General features: G+C 34.9%; 2 protein-coding genes across 2 annotated transcripts in view; both read left to right on the plus strand.

The window, feature by feature from the left end:
* Positions 1–1,051: 1,051 nt before the first annotated feature.
* Positions 1,052–12,755, plus strand: ARI8 (IBR domain-containing protein). Its single transcript, XM_021425861.2, has 15 exons — positions 1,052–1,497; positions 3,209–3,333; positions 3,589–3,694; positions 3,826–3,916; positions 5,880–6,052; positions 6,824–6,928; positions 7,062–7,150; positions 8,247–8,354; positions 8,669–8,759; positions 8,867–8,956; positions 10,570–10,617; positions 11,313–11,384; positions 11,458–11,557; positions 11,635–11,761; positions 12,004–12,755. Exons 1-15 carry the CDS (start codon positions 1,306–1,308, stop codon positions 12,275–12,277), a joined length of 1,791 nt encoding a protein of 596 aa, XP_021281536.1. The 5' UTR covers positions 1,052–1,305; the 3' UTR covers positions 12,278–12,755.
* A 732-nt stretch (positions 12,756–13,487) lies between these two features.
* PIE1 (SNF2 domain-containing protein / helicase domain-containing protein) overlaps positions 13,488–22,273 on the plus strand; it is a 14,475-nt gene continuing 5,689 nt past the window's right edge. The window contains 13 exon segments of the mRNA XM_021426221.2: positions 13,488–13,666; positions 16,031–16,161; positions 18,732–18,812; positions 19,008–19,115; positions 19,293–19,373; positions 19,462–19,550; positions 19,623–19,756; positions 19,858–19,898; positions 20,321–20,456; positions 20,706–20,774; positions 20,867–20,931; positions 21,019–21,135; positions 21,265–21,495. Of these exon segments, the coding sequence (XP_021281896.2) occupies positions 16,102–16,161; positions 18,732–18,812; positions 19,008–19,115; positions 19,293–19,373; positions 19,462–19,550; positions 19,623–19,756; positions 19,858–19,898; positions 20,321–20,456; positions 20,706–20,774; positions 20,867–20,931; positions 21,019–21,135; positions 21,265–21,495 (1,212 nt within the window). The 5' untranslated portion in view covers positions 13,488–13,666; positions 16,031–16,101.

The following is a 22,273-nucleotide window of genomic DNA, read 5'->3' on the forward strand; positions in this document are numbered from 1 at the left end:
TACAAGATCTATGCTCTTTTAAAATCGGGATCAAGAAATCAATTTACAAGTGAATTAATGGTTAAATGCAGTGGAATTATCAAATTATTGGTAAAGATATTTAAACAAAATAATATCTGCACTCCTGTGTCTGTGAGATTTATTTGCACGTTCCAAGGCCTGGGATAAAATTTATGACAATGCATTTAAAGCCTTTGAATTATGAGTAAAACTGTAATGTCTAGTTCAGGGGTGGGCATGGTCCGATTGGTGGTTGCCAAGTCCAGATCACGAACCATAATCGTATAGGCTTGGGATCGGTGCATTGTTTTTATAAAGAGACCAATTTTACATCTAAATTTATTTTTGTTAAAAGAAATCATAAATGTAAATTACATTAAAATGGCATTCATAAATATTACAAAATTAAGTACATTCACTTGAAAAAAGCACATTATTATAATTCATTTACTTTTAGATTTATTAATTTCAAAGTTTTACAATTTTAATTAGTGTTGTTGGTATTTGATTTTGGATATAAACGTTTTCAAATAAAAAATTCTTTTACTTATTTGTTAAGGTCTCTAAACTCGCTTTATGGGTTCAGGACTCACAAATTGTAATATTTAATTTATTATTTTGTAATTTTGAGATGATTATCATTTTAAAATCAATGCAAAATTTAATACTATGACCGTATTTTTTAATTTTTAAATAAAAATGAATAAATGTGTAAAATCTTAAATTACAATTTTACTAATTTTAAATCATTTGTTCTTGAATTTCATTTACTCATTATTTTTTGAAGGTTTGATCAATGGAGGAATTTGACAAAGTTCTCCCTATCCTCCTCAATCATTATCGTCTCTTTCAATCGACCTTTTTCACGAAACAAATACTGCTGATATTTTGCTAAATACAATTAACCATTTAAACTTTTATTAATTAATAATTTAATTACCTTCCTCGTTTATTGTTTTGTTTTTTCTTCCTGCCTCGCTAGCAAAAGCAACAAAGAATTAACCATTAACTTATTAAGTTGTCTCTCTCTTTTCTTTTCTTTTCAATTCGCATTTCATTTCTGCTTTGCTTTACCTTCCAGCCTTCACGGCGCCATCCGCCTTCCCCCACCCGTTTTAACCCTTCTTCTCTCCCTTATTCGCATCTCAGCTAGTCATTCTCCAAATTCGTCGGTGATTGATTTCACGCACCATCTGATTATTCTTTCTAGGGTTTGCTTTGCGTTCTCCCCCAAGTTTTCAATTTTCGATTCGTTGATTGAATTTGTTATTACTGTTTATATATATAAAAAAAAGCACCAGGAAAATGGAATCGGAGGATGATATCGATATGCACGACGCCAACAACGAATCGGGGGAAGACGATTTCTACAGCGGCGGTGACGATGATGCTGGAGCCATGGCTGCTTACGATGATTCCGATGCCGATGTCGCTGATTATGAGTTCATCGACAACGATTCTGATGATTCTGATGATCTTGTCTCTCATCGATACCAGGTATTTGGCTTCTTTTTTTTTTTTGTATGTATGTGTTTGGGTTTTGCTTTATTTGCTTTGATTTTTCGTTTTAAAAACTTAAAGCTGTCGTTTCCATGCTTTTCTTAGTGTTCATTTTGAGGATTATGTTGTCATTGGATGATCTGGGGTTGGTTTCGGGTGATCGTGATTGTTCAAATGTATGATTATTTCTTAAATATGTTGATGCCTTATAATTTTATAACAACTGTTTTTCTTTTCGAAGGTTGTGGGTGGGGGGGAGGGACTTTGTGAATTGAATTGTGTGAATTGGTGATTAATGTGAATTGCGCTCGACTTCACATATAGGGTTGGTATAGATAGGCTGTTATGAACAAATGTAATATCTTTATGGGTTATTGCTGGCAAATCTTTGATAATCATTAATATGCTTGATTTGGCTTTTGCTCTGTTTTTTCAAATTTTGACGTGTGCATAAGAAGGTTGTTGGTTGATTGGGTGGATTTGGTTTAGTGTAAGTGGTGTCATTGCAGCCTAAACCTAGAAAGAAGACCTTACCTGTAAAAGGAGTGCACTTATTCTTTGGTTTTGCAATCAAAGCTTTTAATAGATATTGAACTATCAGATTATGTGCAGTGCTAAGATTGAGACCTAAAGGATGGATAAATTAAATCATATATAAGTTACTCTATGGAAAGGAAATTAAATTAGATAGAGCAATAAAAAATAAACATGACCTGCAATGGATGGAGCAAGTAAGCTTCCTAAGGAAGTAGCACCCAGAAAATATTTACTTGAAATGCAGCCTGTCGTCTATATTTGTTCCATTAGATCGATGTTTAGATTAGGAGGATGTTAGGGTTTTTTGTCTCCTGAAATTTGGTTATGGTTGGTTCACTAAAATTTATCAAGTGTTTTATTTTTGCTGTTTTTGCTAAGTCTCTTGAATTTTGGTTCCACTAAGCATCTTGAATTTGGTTTTCTTTTGGTGTGGATAAATGTATCAAAGTTCTAATTGAAAAGGCTCAACACCAGAATCATTTTACTTTTTGGTGGAACATATGGCATGATTTTTAGCTACTTTTAGCTAATGGGTAGTAGCTACTTTTTCAGATAGAAGAGAAATTTGATGATGCTTTAACTCAGATTTGAAAGGATCCTTCTCGGTTGTTTCAAACCACAATTCGTTGCTCTTTTGATACTATTTATAATTTAGTAGAGTTGCATGCGTAATGGGAAAATGCAATCATGCCAGGAGCCATTTTTTAAAGGCATGTATACAAGTTGAAATCCAAATTATCACCTGCTTTCGTCTTTAAACTGGCTGGTTAACTCTCTGACCTTTTTCTTTAACTGTATTGATGCTGCTCTCTTGTTAGCATCAGTGGGAACAACTTAACTGTCCATACTGAATGTCCGAAAATCCTTACGTTTTGCTAATGCTAAATAGTTACTTCTTACAGTGCATATTGACTGTCTGAAACTGAAAGACCTTTTTTGATTTTATAGTTAGGGTCTTTTACAATTCATAATTTCTTCTTTTAAACTTGCACTGCATGCATTCGGTTGTTTTGCTATAGGACTGTTTACAAACGCTGTGGTTTCCCCTACAAGCTTATAACATTTCTATCCTTGTGTACATAAAAGTTAAGAGTTTTTTGAGCCCTTGTTTGTTAATTAATTAGTTTTTTTTTGAAGCACTTTATCCTAAATCTGTCTCTTATTTTCTTAGCAAAATTATACCGTTTTGAGCGAAGTAGATATTTGTCAGCGTCAAGAGGATGATATTATGAGGATATCTACTGTACTTTCCATCTCAAAGGTTGAAGCAGGCATCCTGCTACGCTACTATAATTGGTGAGTGATCATGGTTGGTATAAGTTCTGTTATTTAATAATTTCGTACTTTTGTTCCTTCCAAATCATGTAAAGGTTTTTACTTATCGCGAAATGTATTTTTGATGGATCTTAACTGCAGCTATGTAAGTGCTGAGTGGAATTAGGATTTTGTCATTTGCTGTTTGGTGTATGCATCTATTTGGCAATCTCCTGGTGATGATATATTTGTGTTTTTTGATGTTTTAATTGATTTATGTTTATTTTGGACTTACAGGAGTGTCAGTAAGGTACATGATGAATGGTTTGCGGATGAGGAAAGGGTTCGCAGGTCTGTCGGTTTGTTGGAGAAGCCTGTAGTCCCATTTCCAGATGGTAGAGAAGTAAGTGGTGCAATGCCCGAATGAGAGCTTTGACATATTTTTTCATGAGCTAGGAGTTCAACTGCTTATTTGCTATGCACTCTTTGACAGTTTATACCTTTTATTTTTCTTGGCATCTCTTATTTTGGCAGATGACTTGTGGGATATGTTTTGAAACATATCCTTATGATCGGCTGCACGCTGCTGCATGTGGTCATCCTTTTTGTAACTCTTGCTGGGCAGGTCTGTTGTGATACAGCCATACTTGATATCTTCGTTTTATAGTACTTAAAGGTCTGATGTTTGTTTGGTTTTAATGTCTGTTATCCTAAGAATTTCAATCTTTTGCCTGTTTTAGTTTAATTTTGTTTGGTGGAAACCAACAATTTCTCATGCTTTTGCCATGGAAAAGTCTGAACTTTTAATTTAATTGATTTCAATGTCAGTGTCATGATTGGTTCTGTCAGCTTACGTAACTGGCCAGAGCTACATTACCAGATGGTAGTGGTGGTGTTATGAATATCCTGCTTAGTAGATAAATGAAAGGTTTATTTCTTGGGAAGTAAAATGTTTAACTATCTATATGACTACCCATTTCTACCACTTGCCTGCTACTCTCCCTTTTTTTTGTAAGAATTTGCAGTTCTTAAAATAGAAGCATGAAATTGAGGAAAGATCAGTAATCTCAGGCAAGGAAGCTTCCTCTAGGTGGTTCAGGTTCTGGGAGAAAAGAAAGCTCTATTTTATCTTCTAGAATTGGATGGCTCTGATCTCTTGTTATGTGTTTGATTCTCTCTTGGCTTGGCTGATTTGTTGATGGAGGGAAAGTACGTTTTAGTTTTATCTTTGTTTCCTTGATGGTCATAATTTTAAAGTTCTGTGGTTTTTGTCGCACCCTGTTGGTGAAAATTTACCAGCTGTTCCATCCATTCCAAAGATAATTTCTTTGTTCCTGTATCTTTATGTGTGTGTGTGTTGGGGGGGGACCAAAGCTAACTCCATGAGCAAGTATGGTTTCTGTCAGAGATGCCAGTTTAGGTATTTAGGTCATAGAATAGGTACACTTTTTGGTTGAATATGTTGATACCATCATTTTGAGTCTCCCAGCAATTTCTGGATTTTGGATCTGGGACAGTTGCAGAGGTAAATGGTGTCATGTGTCAGTCCAGAACTTATGTAGTCAAATGCCTAAAATGTTCTCAGTTGCATAATAGGTGGCTTTTCTTGTCTAATAACTGGTTCTTAAAATGATAGTGGGAGTTGGTAACATATTCCAAACAAGTGGACAGGGTTCCATCACTGCCTTTTGCAAATTTCATAAATTATTTTTTTCCTTTACTGCTCTGTCTCTTCTGCTTAGGCTGTGTACCATGGGACATTAGTGGCCATTTGTTAATAGGCATGAGGAATTCCTAAAATTTTTTTGAAGAAATAAAGCTGAGAGAAATCTTGCAAGAGACTATGGAAAGAGTTTAAAGCAGGCCCGTTATAAATATTGCAACCTTTGATGTTTATGCCTTACTGACTGCAAGAGGTGCATGCATCTATAACCTTTTGTGGAAATTGGGCATCCACAGATATAATTAAGCTCCTGGTTCAGTTGCCCTTCTATCATGTATATTTTATGCATGGCCAATGACCCTTTTAGTAAGCTGAAAGAAGATGAACAATGCATTGTCACTATATGGAAAGTGTGTACTTTTTCTTAATGTTATTGTATAGGTTTATTCTCCACCAGTACCTCCCCCTTTCAGCTTAGCTTCAGAGTTGTCTCAAGAGCTATGGGTTGGTTTTGGGAAGCTTCTTGTGAAAGTATTGGGTTCACATGTTTAAGCTGGTGGCAAGGGGGTGAAGGGATTATTGCCCAAGAGCAATTTTTTATTTGTCCTATTCACTTTGATTATGATAAATAGACCATATTGTGGAACACTTCAAGCAGCTCAACATTGGCCTTGTACATGTGAAAATCCTGTTTCACATTGTACTTTAGTTGTATGTGGTTTTAAGCTCAAATGCAGGCCCAGTGATACTTTAGCTATTCTAGTTGTGTTTTGTTAACGTGGCAAATGAAATTACTTTTATCTTAATGGTTTTTCCATGTCTGAGAGTTTATGTGCAACTGTTCTAAGGTTTGTGTTTACCGACCTTTCATCTTTTGGTGTGAAATTTTCTTATTTGGTTATTATCTTCTATTTTTCTTGCTTAGGTTATATTAGCACATCCATCAATGATGGTCCTGGATGTTTGATGTTGCGGTGTCCTGATCCATCCTGTGCTGCTGCTGTTGGTCAAGATATGATAAATGTATTGGCTTCTGATGAAGACAAAGAGAAATATTTTCGTTATTTCATTAGATCCTATGTTGAAGACAATAGGAAGGTAACAATATTTGTAAAAAATTTTGAGTAATTGGTCAATTGTACATAGGAGTAACATTTGAATTGTGTTTTTATTTTTCCTTCACTTGTTAGATTTGCAAAATGATTTCTCAAAATTGCATCTTTCTATATCTTTTATTTTCTTTTAATGTATTTGTTTTGGGTTGAAGAATGGGGGTGCCACTGCATGTTAGTGGAGTTGTGAGGTTGTGGTTTGTGTTTTTCAGTGCCTTATGGTTAGTATCTAATTGGGGATGAATTGAAAATTTGTTCTACCCTTTAGCAGTTTTGCTTAAAAAGGATTTTAACAGCGTTCTAATCATATTTGTGCTCTGGCTTTTTTCGCCAAAAAAAAAATTATCTGGCATTTTGAATCTAAAATTCTTCATCTTTTCGTTCTATAGTTTTTGAAGTTTGCAATATATCTTTTGATCAAATGATGGAGTTTTGTGAAATAACTAAGTATACCTTACACTTTTCATCTGGCTTTGTTAAGGGTGTATGAAAAATTTGTTGATAACAATTTATATATTTCTGTCTTTGTTGTAGCTTCATTAATGGGATTTTCCTCAAGTTTGTCATATATTAGACCCACTAATCCATTGTTTTTATATTTTCTTGTCTTCCTTTTTTTAATTACTGCTTTGTATATATTCAGCACTGGAATCCGTAATAAAATGATAGAGGCACAATTTTTTCCTCATTTCATTTCTAAATTTTACCCCTTTCGTACCTTTACACGTTTTCTATATTTGTATGTGTTATTTTTTAGACCAAATGGTGTCCTGCACCAGGCTGTGATTATGCTGTGGACTTTATTTTGGGCAGTGGAAGTTATGATGTTAGTTGTCGCTGCTCATATGGCTTTTGCTGGAATGTAAGACCCTTTGGCATCTTTTCTGGTTAGAGTACTTTTAACAATTCATGCATAGGGCTTTCTACTTCGTTCTTTTTTACTTTTAAAATTGCAAACATGAGTTGTGACCCATAATGGGCATTTGACCTTGCAGTGCACTGAGGAAGCTCACCGTCCTGTTGATTGTGGCACCGTAGCCAAGTGGATACTGAAAAACAGTGCAGAGTCTGAAAATATGAATTGGTACGGAATGAGATTATAGTAATTGGATTTATTCTAATGCATTAGGTTGTTTAATTTGTACCAAAAAGTGAGTTTGTTAAATTGGTGCTGAATAGACATCCTAAAAGAAGCCATTTCCTACTCCCTTAACATCTAAGCTTGAGTGCAAAAGTTTGCATGTTGAAAAGTAAACATATGTTTGTAGAATGGTTCTTATCTGACTGTCGTGTATTGTGGATCTTGTCACTGGGCCACTGGGAAAAGCTTGTCCAGATTCAGTCCTTCCAACCACAAAGTGTAGTTCTGAACATCAGAAAAAGAGAGAAAAGGGATTCTTGGGGCAGGGGTGGAGGGGTTATGGGGGTTCGGATGATACTTTACAGAATTGTGGAAATGGTAATGATGGTTATAGGCTCTCATGTATGCTCTATGCATTGAACTATTTTTGCTACTACATGAAGTAGTGAAATATGTATTCCATTATTTATATATCAACACTAATGTGTCAGTTTTGTATTTTGGGTAAATTCTATTGACATCCCTTGTGGTTTCAACTTTTTTCGCATTGCACCTTGTGAATTTTTCTCAATTAAGTGGTTAAGTTCTGTATGCATATGGGGTACGCTGTTAATTTTATCTAGTAAAATTACAAAAATACCCTTGAGTGTGGAAAAATAAGACTTTTTTAATTGAGGGTATTTTGGTAATTTTACTAGGTAAAATTAATTGTGTAACCTTCATTGGGAACAGAACTTAATGACAAGTGCTAATTGAGAAAAAGAAAAAAAATATTCCAGGGTACTATGTGGGAAAAGTTGAAAGTACAGAGGTTATACGTGATATGTTTACCCTTTTATATTCTAAATTATGTATCATTTGACTTTCTTCTAAAATCTAAACATTGAAAGTGGACAAAATGAATAACTCCTTTGAAATTTTCTTTACTTTAAATGAAGTTTCTTTTTGCTTTTACCCCTCACTTTTACCAATGGGCCTGTATGTGGCTATATATAGAGAATGTATAATTATTAAGTAGCTGTTTAGCAATATCTGTTGTTACATGCAATAATTTCATAATTGTCTGTTTCTCAATCAATATGTCTGTTTTGATCTTCAGGATATTGGCTAATTCCAAGCCTTGTCCAAAATGCAAGCGCCCGATTGAGAAGAACCAGGGGTGTATGCATATTACATGCACACCACCTTGTAAATTTGAATTTTGCTGGTGAGCTAATACTAATGCTTACAAATGCATTGCGTGTACGTTGATGAAACTCTGACCTCACCACCTTATTTGTTTTTTTTTTATAATTAAAAAACAAAATAAATAATTCTCCTATTCATTTGTATACATTCAAGCTATTGTTTGTTTGCTATATTGTCTACCCATAAGAGTGAATATTTTTCCTAAATGGAGGCTGTACTGAAAAGATTTTGTGCCAAAAACAAATTGATTTTTTTACTCTTCTGTATGCACACTGTTTTATTTTTCTCTTGTTTTTATAAAAATTTGTGTCAGTTGACCAGAGATTCATGCAGGCTTTGCCTTGGTGCGTGGTCAGAGCATGGTGAGAGAACTGGTGGATTTTATGCTTGCAACCGTTACGAGACAGCAAAGCAAGAGGGTGTGGTATGAAACTTTTGGCATTCAGCATTTCCCAGTGCTTGTCATAAGTCATTTTGCATCATGATTTAACTGCCCACTTTGTGTTTCTGATCCATACTATTTATTTACAGTATGATGAGGCTGAGAAACGAAGAGAGATGGCTAAAAACTCTCTAGAGAGATATACTCATTACTACGAACGATGGGCAACCAACCAATCAGTATGTATTAGTTTTTGAGATTTGTAGTGAAACTGACATGATGCTTGTCACTGTTATTGATTTTCTGAATAACTGGTTGGCAGAATAAAGATTCTTCTATCTTCTCTTGTACCCCATAAAGTTCATGGGATTAGGTTGTATTGTGAAGTAAGCATTATAGTTTCTTTTCTTTTTCCCTTTAAGCTGTGAGATAGACTATCTATAGTTTATTTCTTCATTATTGATCAATGATTTATTTGGTAAGTGCTATGATTGGCATTGCTAGGATAATAGATATTTACATTCTGCTCTTTTCCTCCTTTTTAACCCTAGTTCTCTTGAATCTGCATTTTAAGTGAAAGGTTGGTCAGTGAGCTGAAGATCATGGATTATAGTTTATGGATTTGAGATGGACATAGCTAGGCTTTAGATGAGACAGTATGCTACCGAGGTTGGATGAAAGGCATATTTATTGTCGCCTGTCAATATTTTCAAGACATGCAACTTATTTATTTATTAATTTTTAGAGCTGGGGGGTGGAGAGAAACAGTTGCGAAATGCACTTATATTACAATTTAAAACTGCCTTTTGAAAACATTTTTAGGGCCCTGTGAGACGTATTATTCTTGTGCAAGATGGTCAATGGATGACATGGACAATATTTAAGTTTATAATAACCATGCAAAGGACTGGATTATAGCTACCATAAGCACCTTTCTTGGCAATTATTTTTCCCGCTTCCCTTATTATCATGAAGTACCTAAAGAAGCCCCAAAGGCTTGTTGTTTGGTTAAGCTTTTTTTTTTTCCCCTTCAGCCAAGTTATGAAAGGTTTAAGCTTTGCTACCCCTGGCTAGTACCGAATGTGTGAAGGCTAGGAATATTCCATTCTAAAACCACATATTATAAATCTACTGTACATTCTGTTGTTTTTGCTCTATTATTTTAAGATAGTACTAGGATGTATCAGGATTTAGTTGAAGTGCTCAAGGGGGGTGCTTTGTGTTGAGAGGCATATTGATAAATCTAGAATGAGAGACTAGAGAGAAATGTGACTTCCCTCTGTTGAAGTGAGGACACTTTCTGGAAGGAATTTAGATGATCTTCTTAAGATAGAAACTTAAATAGATAAAATATGTGATCCAGAGGCAGAAGAAAATATGACAATCGGCTTGAAGGAGATAATTTACTTTCAGTTATGTATAATGTTGTGTGTTTTTTAGTGATTTAACTGATTAATGCAGCGATGGGAGAGTGTGGAATTTTCGTTAAGTATCATCTTTTTATCATGTATAATCATTCTGCTTTTCTAGAATTCCATTTCTTGGGAAATCATGTGCGTCAGTGTGCATATGCAGGCATCTTTGCTTTGTTTGAACTGATTACTTAGTTGGCTATATTTTGTTTGAAGTATCTTGTGGTCTGCTTTGATCAATACTCGCTGGTACTTGATTACTTTGCTCTTTACTCAGAAACAACCATATGTAAGCTTGAATGCATGCTATGTATTGTTGTCTTCTTTTGACAGGCTTAAATTTATGTGCTGGGAATACTTTATAGATGAAATAGCCATCATATACTTAAATGAGAAAACATTTGTTAATACTCCTTAAAACTTTTCTTCACTTCATGCAGTCTAGGCAAAAGGCACTGGCTGATCTACAGCAAATGCAGACTGTGCATGTAAGCCAAACTACTTAACATTATTGACTTCCTATTTAATGATGCTGGTGTTGTCAATTTATTTTGCTACCATTTATTGTGGATGTCATAAAGATAGTGTTTGAAGGCTATCAATAACATTTGAACAATCGACTAGTACTGGTTCATGGCATTTACGTATTCTTTTCATCTGAGTTAACAGGTTTCTTCTGAACTTTTCTCATAATATAGCAGCTATGTACTTTCTATTGCCTAGGGGGCTGATAGCAGACCATCCATGGCATTATACCAGAAAAGATATATAGATTAAAAAAAAAAAAACCTAATGGCGGTGAATGAGGAATCCTACTTGTGTGATTCTGTTTTTAAAGTAATATCTTGAGTTAATTTATCTGAATGGATTGGACCTGCTACAAGTGTGGCAGTTTTTTGTCCTTCAATGATAATCTTTCTGTTATTGTTGAACTAATACATGGTTAAAGGTGACAAATTCCTCAAAATCTACAATTTCCTCTGCCACAAATATAAAAAATAAGAATGATATTAGTTATAATAAAATGAAGAGAGGGAAGAAGAGAGGGAGTGTTGAAGAGAGAGAGAGAGAGGAAGTAATATGAATAGTTTTTTCCCTCCCATTTGATAGTGTTTATCATGTTTCAGACTATTTAATCTCTCATTTTAGTTTATGGAGAGTGCTAATGATTGTGTCACTGTAGCTTGAGAAGCTGAGTGACATACAGTGCCAACCTGAGTCGCAGCTGAAGTTCATCACTGAGGCATGGCTACAGGTAAATTCCAAAATTTGTTTGGGTCACTAGCTACATACTGCTTTAGCTTATTGCTGCTGCTCTACTTGTGTAGATAGTAGAATGTAGGAGAGTTCTGAAATGGACATATGCCTATGGATATTATTTACCAGAACATGAACATGCTAAAAGACAGTTCTTTGAATACTTGCAAGGTATGTCTCCCTGTCTATAAGCTATGGCATCATATTCCTGTTCACTTTGCACTACTCATGCCCTGTATGTCTTGCAGGTGAGGCCGAGTCTGGGTTAGAACGACTTCATCAATGTGCAGAGAAGGAGCTACAGGTTTACCTCAATGCAGAGGGCCCATCAAAAGATTTTAATGAGTTTCGGACAAAACTTGCTGGATTGACAAGGTAATTTTCATTTAATATATATTTAAATCTAAATTCTTTATAAAACTTAATATGAAGTAGAATTTGATAATCTTAACTTGAAGTTTTATTAAGGTTGTCAGTTTAAAAGCTTGGTTTATGATGGAAAGAATCTATTGTGTCAGAAAGAGATGGTTATCTTTTAATTGTGTTTTTCCTATCCTATACTTTTTCCAGAGACTTGACATCCTCTAATTATCCTTATATGAACTGCATGACAACAGTGTGACTCGAAATTACTTTGAGAATTTAGTTCGAGCTCTAGAAAATGGTCTATCGGATGTGGACTCCCATGGTGCCAGCAGCAGGATGGGGAGCTCAAAGAGCTTGGGAGGTGGTAGCAGTAGGGGAAGAAGTGGGAAGGCAAAAGGTTCAACCTCCAGATCCAGCGGCTCTAGCAGAAATATTGACGATTCAGGCCATTGGTCCTGTGAATATTGCACCTATGCAAATGTCAAGTCAGCCGCCATTTGCCAAATGTGCCAGCAGCGTCGATAAATTTCGTTACTAGACCAGATTGATCTGCCTGGATGGACAGACATCAGCTTTGGCTCTTGATGTCTGGTTGCCATGGCGTGGGCCTTTAGAGCATTGCCAAAGGGAGAAAAATGTTTTTTCCATTGCTCTTTCCATCTCTTAAATCAAATTTGCCATGATAGAGTGCAGCAGCATTGAGAAACTGATGTTGGGAGAAGAGGGTAAAAGAGTTCACTCTATGTTTATGTTGTTGCCATGTGAGCTGTATATAGTTATTCTCGCTAGGTCCAACCTTTCAACTTGACTTGTTCCATGTGGCAGCAGAGTCATGCCAATGTATTCACATGTAATTTCTACGGTTATCATTTTACGTAAAAAATAGATTTGTAGCAAGCTTAAGGCTTTTCAAGTGGATTGTAATGGAACTACTTGCAGATGATAGGCTGCAGTGGGCAGTGGCCTCTGCAAGAATAAATAAATTGTTGTAACCCTTTTTTCATCTTGGCACCAAATCCCCTACGTGCGTGTATGTATGTATAATTGGCCATTATATGCTTTGATACCTGGGAGATGAGCAAAATCATTTACCACTTGAGTTACGTTTCGTTGTATGGCACGTGGATATTTTCAAAGGGTGAAAGCAAAATTCAGGAATTCAATCATGAATTTGTATTGATGGAGTGTTTGTAGGGTTAGGGAATCAGTTTCATGCATCTATCCCCACTCCCCAGAACCATTTTGGTCAGAGCTTTCTTCTCCATTGAAGCTCCATATCTGGCGTTGGTTATCATTGAGGCAATGGTGGATGAGCCCACTTCTTGGTGGATGGATGCAGCAACCCTATTCACTTTGAGTGAATACGGTTTGGTTTCGGTTCGAATAAACTTGAGTACTTCAATCTAATGGAGTTCTTTGTTCAAAACCAACACTACACTACAGGGAGTGAAACGAAAAGTTGGAAACCATATGGGGTTTTAAGTGAATTCTACTCAAACTATAAGGTTTGTTTTCCCAAAATAATTAAAAAATGGTTTCCTGAAATACGTTGGTTTGTACTGTTTTTGTTTTGGATATAGTTAAAAAAACAAAAGGAGAAAGGAGTCCGCAGGGGAAAATAGTAAAATTGAATTAAAAAAAAAAAGTATTCCTAATAAATTAGAATCCGTTTGGAGTCTAAGAGAAGTTCGGGGACAGGTGGAGAGCTACGATGGGTGGGAGCAACAAATAACAATGGTCACCGATGCACACTACAGAAATCTGATAACATAACCCTACTCAAGATCCCCTCCCCGATCTCTTTCTCTCTCCATATCTCGCCATCACCGTCACCGCCACGACCACCACCAGCGGCTGCGACCACCGGAACCTGCTCTCCAAGGGGGGGTCGGGGTCTCCCTTCTATGTTTGCATGTACGGTTTTTTAAAAATATTTTATATTTATATATGCGTGTTTTTCTTTTTCGTTTCTTTAATAAAAACAAAAGCGAATCTCATAGCGAGTTTATGGGCTGAAAATGCAAGTGGTGCGTCTAGCTTTAGGTTACCTCTCGCTAGAAACTCAAACCCATCTGAGTTTTTCACAGTTTGGTTTGCTTGACTTCGTTTCTTCTAGTTTCTTCTCGAAACCGAGGTAAAATGGTTCCCTGAATTCGTGGGTGGAGCTGCTTTCATCATTTTTATTTTTTTTTCTGGTTTGCTTTACCTTACCTCTCGTAAAAACAGAATGAGCTGATTTTTTTCTGCCTTGGTTTACAGCTTACAGCTATCTTGAATTACTATGAATTTTTTTACTTAAATTGAGTCCTCCGTTAAAGTGGGAGTTTGTAATTATTTATTATTTGGGCTGCTTTTTTTCATTGATAAATCTTGTGAATGAAGGCTGATGAATTCGGTTTGTTGTGGTTTGGCATATAAGGGTGCTCGTGAGAATTCGTTGTGTGGTCATGTTTGAATATCACTTTTAATAATAATCAGTTGCTGTAGAGACCAGGGTTATAACTAGCTTGCATGTTGCTCAATCACTTCTAATTAGCTGTTTTTGTGATAATTTTCGCGAGGAGAATAACTTTGGAATTCTTGTGGGGGGTTTAGTTAACAAAAATGGAGTTTCCCAAGAATGAACTAATGTGTAGAGTAGGTGACCTCAAGATGGATGACTTGCATATAAGAAGACTGCTGTCTAAATGATGTTTTTTAGTTGTTTCAAATATTTCTGCACAAAGGTCTTATAACGCATGTTAGTTGATGGAGTTACTGTTTGCTAGGCTGAAAAATGGCTGCTTAGATATAGCAAATTTGGATAAACAATGTCATATCTGGTATTTATCGTCACCTGATCGATCATTAAATACTTGATATTCTTTGTTGTTCCTTTATAATTTTGGTTGGTTAAAAGAATCATTTCTACTGACATTAGGCTTCTTATAGATGAACAAGTTGATTATGTTTACTTCTTGTCAAGAATTACGTTGTCAAGTTTCAATTTCAACAGTTTGTAGATACTGTTACTAGTTACTTTGGTCTTAACCCTATTTTTTTTTCAATTGTAAGTATATTGCTAAGAGTAATTGATTGTCCTTGATAACTGCTAACAAGGAATGAAGCTTGATTTATTGCACATAATGTCTACTGTTAATCATCTTTTATGCAAAAAAGAAATAAAAAGAGAAAAGGTTTCAGATTTGTGATACTATCATGCATTCAACCTTACTTTTGGAGCTAAACTGGAGCTGTCTGTTACCCATAATTAAGCAGCATAATAATTCTGTTTGAGTCTTTTCCATTATCCTTCAGTTATGAATAGAAAAACAAAAAAAATCATCTTTTTTGCCAGCGGTGAAGTGGAAATCAGAAAAAAAACCAAACTAGATCCCAAAATAACTTGTTTAATGTCTTGAGCAGGGGGAAAATCTTAGCATGATGAGAGTTCCTTCATTCTGGATTATCTAAATTTAATTCTTCTAAAGCTGTGTAATTTTAGTGTATTTTTTGGTATGCTAATGAGTGTTTTTGGGTTATGTCTCATAGTTGTGGTGGATGTTTTGTTCAATTGAAGAAGTTTGCTAGAATGTGTAGAAAATAATAACTTTAGGGCATTGCCACAAATAGCAAATAATAAACAAACATCATGAAATTGGAATCTTTGATTTTCAGTAATCTATGATTCTGTTATTCTTATACTAAAATAGGGATTGGTAGGACCTTTTTGGAATCTTTGTGTTGTATCTGAGTGTAGGTAGTTGTGTCTCGTCACAAAGGGGGTTCCAAGTTAATATCCTTTCTGTTCCATGTTAGCTATTAGAGAGATAGAGAGAGAGGGCTATGCAAGTCCATCATTGGCAGTCTTGCATGTGAGTATCTTGGAAACTCTCCTTGTATGTCTAGAAAGCTTGGCTATCAATCTTTCTCTTAAAATCAAAATGAAAACGAAGATATTTTTGGACTGTGAATTAAGATGATGATTTGTATACAATCTAGACATTGATATTTGATTAACTAGAACCTGTTAGAAAGTCTGTTCAATTAGTAGAAACACCAAATTATGTGACTCAAGATGTAGTATGGTGCAAAGGAAGTGAAAAATGCTTGCTTATTGTCAGCAACTGAATAACATATGTAAATTAACTAGGTTGTCATGGAGGTTCATGGCTATTTGAATCAATATAGTTAACATCATTTTGTGTGAAAAATACCATCTTACATTTTTATGAACTATTATCTATGCATTCTATTGAAATTGACCATTAATTTTTGGTACTTGACTGATTCTTACAGTGATACTTTGGCTCCACTTTTCCTGCTGTTCTTCTTTACGCAAATCATGATATAGGTAGTACGAGTACATAATGGCTTCTAAGGGACCAAGGTCTAAGCTTGAGCATGAGACAAGAGCTAGGCGTCAAAAGGTAATAGTTTCTTAGGTTTTTATAGCTCTCTTTTCTGTTCTCTTCTCTTGTTATTGTTGTTATTGATGTCATTGTGTGTTGTGCACTTGTGGATGCACATACATGCCGGTAGAAACTTTTTACTGTAAAAAAGCTTAAAGATGAAATCTTTGTGGAGGCTTGCTGCTTAGAGGGAATTTATGTTGAGTATGTGCTTGACTGTTATGAACTTTTTGTTGCATCTCAGTTTCTAAATCAATTTTGGCTGCAAGCAATTAGTTCTTTGCTATTTTTGTGGCTGTAACTGTATTGAAAAGATAGACTTTTGTTTTAATTGACAAAATTTTATATCAAAGCATCAATAATTGATAACTAATTAGATATGTGTTTATCTTAGAATTCTTGTAATTATCTTGTGGCATCTAGAAATAAAATAATTTTATGTAGTATGTACAAGTCTTAAATTAGATACCTTTTATCCATCTGATTGTTATGATATTTATCCTAATGGGAAAGCCCCCATTCATTCATAATGGAAAATATTTTTTCTGATTGGTCAAAGAAAGTAGAAGTAAAAAAGAAATTTTAACATTATTCTTGTTAGATGTTCAACTCTTTTTTATTCAATTTTAGTAATCAAACAAGATTCAGACCTTGATAGAGCTGGAGGTTGGCGTTTAAATGAGCTGTGCCTCAGAAGTTGCTTAAAGCTTTTGGGTGTGTTTCCAATTAGATAACTTTTGGTTCTTGAAATAACTTTCAGGAAGTTAGTTTCTGTGTTTTCTGGTGTTTGGAATGCTGAAAGAAAACAAACAAAAGGATGCTATTTTCTGTTCAATAGAAATATAGAAAGGAAATCCAGGAAAACAACTTTTGGGCTTTAACTTGGGAAGTTATTTTCCATTAGAATTTGCTCTGCCTTGCCAAGAGGAGGGAAAGACCCTTAACAAAGGCTGTTCTTGCTGAATTTTCATCATTGTTCAACTCAAACATTGAACTGAATGGATGACAAGAATTTTCCTGCTGTTTCTTTAAAGGAAATATGAAAAAATTTCTATAGGCAGATCTTAATGCTCTTGATCTTGGTTTCCCTTTAACTAGATTTGAACATCACTTTTTCACTTTGTTTCTTGGAAAAATTTGTAAGTACTGGTTAGATTGCTGGCTCTTTCTTTGGTGTATTTATAAGGTTGATTATTTCTGATCTAAGATGTTATTTTGGTCTTGAATTACTTTTTTAGAATGTTTCATTCTCATGCTTTTCAGTTCAGAAAAAAGGAAAAAATAGTAATTGTTGTTTATTTTAACAAAAATCCAATTTTATGTCCACTTCTTAACTTTAACAAGAATTTAAAAATTTTAAGTTTTTTTTACCATGTGAAACAACAGAAGTGATTTTCCATGAACCATAGGCAGTATAGGAACTAAACCAGGAATGGGTACTGAGAACACTATCTCATGTAACTGTTAATAATTGTTTATAAATTTATGTTTATAAGTCTGATAGTTAGGTTGGATTTTTAGCAAAGCATGTAGAAATGTTGTGGTTGAAATTATCTGTCCTAATTTTTTGAAGGAACTCAGTGCACATTGAGGCAGATTTGATTGTTTTGTTTGTGCTTGGTCATATGCTTCTTTGCTAGTAATGCATGTGCCCAATTCATTGTACATAACGACTTAATATGAAAATGCACACATCTAAAATCTTAAAATTCACTTTTACAATTGTAAAAAACATTGAAAAACATCAAGTTGTGTTAGTTAATTATTTGGCTTACATGTTACTGGGACTAAGGTCATAAGAGGTTGCTGATCTGTGGTTTGTTTCATTATTACCCAACACTTGATTTTCAATGCCTTGTGTTATTAAAGGCCCAAGATTGATAAAGAAGCTTACGCTTAAGCAATCAAATTTTGTAATAAACCTACATTAACCGTAACCTGTTAATTCCCTTAATCCAAAGCTAGTTGAGTTAGCTACCTCTATTTGTGTCCCCAAAACTCTCCAGTGAAGGTTATGCTCTTCTATTTCTTTTCTTTCTTCCAGTCACTGCTTGGACTGCTTTTATCCCTCTTCATCCTTTCCCTTGGGAGCAAACTGTTGTTTTAAACTGGTGAATTACTATGCCTGTACTAGACATGGCAAACAATGTCTTTCCTTTAACTTTAAATTGTTTGGTGCACTCTCTTCCTCCTTTTCAAGGAAAAACTTTTGGTGATTTTGAATAATATGATCATTGCATATATGAGTCCATACTCCACTAAAGATGTTTTTTTATTTGATAAATTATGCATATGGACATTCATGGAATTGATTAATTAACATACTGAATGATTGTCCTGATTTTGTATTATGTCTGTGGGAGGATCCTCCAGATTTATGCTTCAAGCTGGTAATTAGCAATTATGCATGTGGACATTCATGGAATTGATTAATTAAGATACTGAATGATTGTCCTGATTTTGTATTATGTCTGTGGGAGGATCCTCCAGATTTATGCTTGAAGCTGGTAATTATCCTGTCAGATTGTGTAGATGTTGTGTATTCTAGTACTGGTTGATTGTTAACATTTTACTTAATTTTGTTTTAGGCTCTTGAAGCACCTAGAGAGCCCCAGCGTCCTAAAACTCATTGGGATCATGTTTTAGAGGAAATGGTCTGGTTGTCAAAGGTAATTGACTAACTTATCCCTCTGAACCTTGCCATTTTCAATGCATAAATCTAAAATGTTACTTATATTAGCTTTGTCATTCACAATTCATGTCCACATGTCCTCACGTTATTTGGTTGCATGCATCTCCTTGCAGTGGGATATAAAAGAGTCGCCATGCTGTCCTCTCTTGCTAACTGAATTGGATTTTGACAGGACTTTGAGTCTGAGAGGAAATGGAAATTGGCTCAGGCGAAGAAGGTTGCATTAAGAGCCAGCAAGGGCATGTTGGACCAGGCCACCAGGGGAGAAAAGAAGTTGAAGGTTTCTTTTTTCTTTTCCTCTCTTACTAAACTTAAATATAGTAGTTCTTTAACATATCACGTACCAAGGATTGAGTTTTGTTTGTATTAAAAAATGAGCACAAGCCGTCTCGATATAATTGAGTTCATCTTGTTTTACCCTGTTAATTTGTTAAATCGAGCATGCAATTGTAATCAGGAAGAGGAACAGCGATTGCGAAAAGTTGCACTTAATATTTCTAAGGACGTGAAGAAATTCTGGATGAAGATAGAGAAACTGGCAAGTCATAATACTTTGATCTTCCTTGAGTCCTTCCAATTTCTTAACATCAAGAATCTTATTTCTCCATTTTACTTTGTAATTCCAGGTGCTTTACAAGCATCAAATGGAGCTTGATGAGAAAAAGAAAAAGGCACTTGATAAACAGCTTGAATTTCTTTTAGGGCAAACTGAGAGGTTGCTTTTTGACCTAAATCTCATTACCTTCATTAAAGAAAAGTGGAGTGATATTCATTGTGGATATTTTAGGTACTCAACAATGTTGGCAGAAAATTTAGTGGACCCACAGAGGCCTGTGCAACAGTATCCTGCTCAGCATCAACTAAATTCTCCTGGTAGAGCAGATATGAATGATGTTGGTGAACCTCTGGAATTGAATGCTGGTAACCAGAATGTCTTAGTTTTGTCATTTAATAATAATTGCCTTCTTAACTATAATACTCTAAACACTTGCCTCATGAAACCTCTCTTGGTATTATTGCAGATGCTGATGAAGATTTTGATGTGCACTCTGAAGAAGAATCAGTGAGTACTTTTGTTTTTATTAAAGAATTTCCTTTTTAACTTCATTTTTATAATTAGTGTGAAATGTATGCCTTTCTCCTTGGTTTTTTGCTATAAAAAAAACTCTTTATGATACATCCTATTATGTTGTGTCATTTGGTAATTGTTGACAAAGGATTATGATTGCTATTGAGTGACAAATCATGTCAGGCACATGCTGAAGTTTATTTTTTACAGATTAAATTTTTCCTTTTGATAAATAGTGAACACGGAAAAGGAAAGAAAATTGTGGGTCTGTTGGACTAAAAGAAATGACTTGGTGTTAGTCCTGTAAACATGAAATTTTCTATGAAATTTTTGTAGATATTTTGTTTATTTTTTTGCTTTTAAATCGTCGTGCTGTGTGGTCTGACAATATTCTTTCCATGATGATTTTGTTTTAGGAAGATGATGAGCAAACAATGGAGGAAGATGAGGCTCTTATAACTGCAGAAGAAAGACAAGAAGAATTGGCAGCTTTGCACAGTGAAATTGAACTTCCACTTGAGGAGCTCCTTAAACGTTATGATGTGGAAAGAGGTGAATCATTACTGTTTTACGCTATTATTTTTCTTCTTTCTCTACCTTGCCTTCTTTATATTTGGGGGAGGGATTGATTGTTTTATTCTTTGTTTTTTTTTTTCTTATGTGATAAAGGTTGATGTGATAAATTAGTGGCTGAAGTATGTGATTGTGTGCAGCCATTTATGTAACTTTGCACCCTTCTTTTTACACTTGATCTTCTTTGGAGAAAAAATGTAGTATGTTGATTAATGTAAATTTTCACAGTTAGCAGAGAAAGTAGTCCAGAAAAGAGGGAGGATGCAATTGAGACAATATCAGTGAAAGACAATAACAGTAAGGATGAGAAGTTGTTTATAAGTTTTGTTACTTGTGCCATATGTATGTAAGGATGTGCCTGAAAATGTGCAATTTTTAATTTTTCACAGGCAATGGAACCTGTGTTTCTGCTTCCAGTAAAATTGACACAGCCAACTCGCTTGATCGTCGTTCTGTAAGTTGTATGTGTTTGCTGTTGTTGTTGTCAAATTGCCAAGCTGCTTCACGGCTCAATATAATGTATATTTGCTTATTATTATAGAATGAAAGCAACGGTGGCTTGTCATTAGACATTGAGGCATCTCCCCCTAGAAATCTGTCAGAAAGCTCTGGGGAGCTAGCCAAAGAAGATGTTCCATATGATTTCAGCGATGAGCAGGTTAGACAGCAGTAAAAAAATTCAATCTAAGCTTAATTATTAGTTCACTTTTTTTGTTTCATTTTTTCTTCTATGTTTCCTTTTTATAAATGCTTTTGTTTTTATTTGGTTTTGTTTCACAATATGCAGGAAGATGGTGATTTTACCCTTGCTGGAGAAGAGAAGGTATATAATATGGTAGCATACTTGTTCTCTTATTTTTTGGTTATGGGTTCTCTTTTCTGTTCTGATACCAAAGGAAGGCAGCTTTATGGTGGCTATGTTGTTTGTAGGGGATGCCTGTTGTCAAAGTTTTCTACTCTAGTTCGTATGCTGCAGCATTGTAGTATATTCACAGCTAAAAAGTTGTGGGGTTCAGTTGTTTTTATATGATGAGTTGCAATTTTGCCAAAGAAATATGAGAATTTGTTACTTTTTGCTGATCTCTTGCATGCTAATTTTGTGTTTAGATTGGTCTTTTGGTTTTAAATAAATTATGACTTACCAAAATACTCCCCTTCAAGGAAAAGAAAGAGATGTTCGCATTCAAGTTGACATTGTAATTTCAGTTTTGTTCTTTCTTCTTATTGTATGAAGCTTTATTTTGTTTTTGCTATGATATGTTATTGTCTACTCCATTTGGGAAAATGTTTGCTTTAAGCGAAAAAAAAGTTTCATTCAAGTTATCTGAACACATAATGTTGTAGCTGTTGGAGGGAAGGGTATATCTAATATTTTGTCTGAACCATTTGTTTTGTCCTGTGTGTGTGTGTGTGTGTGTGTGTGGGAGGGGTGGTGGGTGTTCAGGTTTGGTTGGGGGAAGAGGAAAGTTTTTGGGTGCTTTAGTCGTTTTTTGTACCTCTGGATTGCCTTTGCTTGGTGTAACATTGGTTCACATTTGGTGTGGATAGGCCATGTCATATTCTACAACAGCAGCAAGGCATGCTGAGTCTTTAGTACCATTTTCCCTTCTTTCCTATAATTTGTCTTCTTGATCTTTCCAAACTTTTATTTCAGAAGAAATCACAAAATTATGGGCTATTCTCTGTAATAGTAAAGCATTTTGGTTGATTTTGCATCTAGATTTTCTGTTATGAAGCTCTCCTGTCCTGAAAATTTCTGTTATTATTCCCTTTTCATCTCCAACATAAGAACTATT

The sequence above is a fragment of the Theobroma umbraticum genome, unplaced genomic scaffold (assembly GCF_002168275.2).
Source record: "Theobroma umbraticum cultivar Fairchild unplaced genomic scaffold, ASM216827v3 scaffold_147.0, whole genome shotgun sequence".
In the NCBI taxonomy this organism is placed as follows: domain Eukaryota; kingdom Viridiplantae; phylum Streptophyta; class Magnoliopsida; order Malvales; family Malvaceae; genus Theobroma; species Theobroma umbraticum.

What these genes read in the sequence shown, in the direction of transcription:
- ARI8 (XM_021425861.2), top strand. Translation starts at nt 1,306, where the DNA reads ATGGAATCGGAGGATGATATCGATATGCACGACGCCAACAACGAATCG. An exon ending in CATATGGCTTTTGCTGGAAT is followed by an intron (nt 6,929 to 7,061) that starts GTAAGACCCTTT and finishes TTGACCTTGCAG; the next exon opens with TGCACTGAGGAAGCTCACCG. An exon ending in TCACTGAGGCATGGCTACAG is followed by an intron (nt 11,385 to 11,457) that starts GTAAATTCCAAA and finishes CTACTTGTGTAG; the next exon opens with ATAGTAGAATGTAGGAGAGT.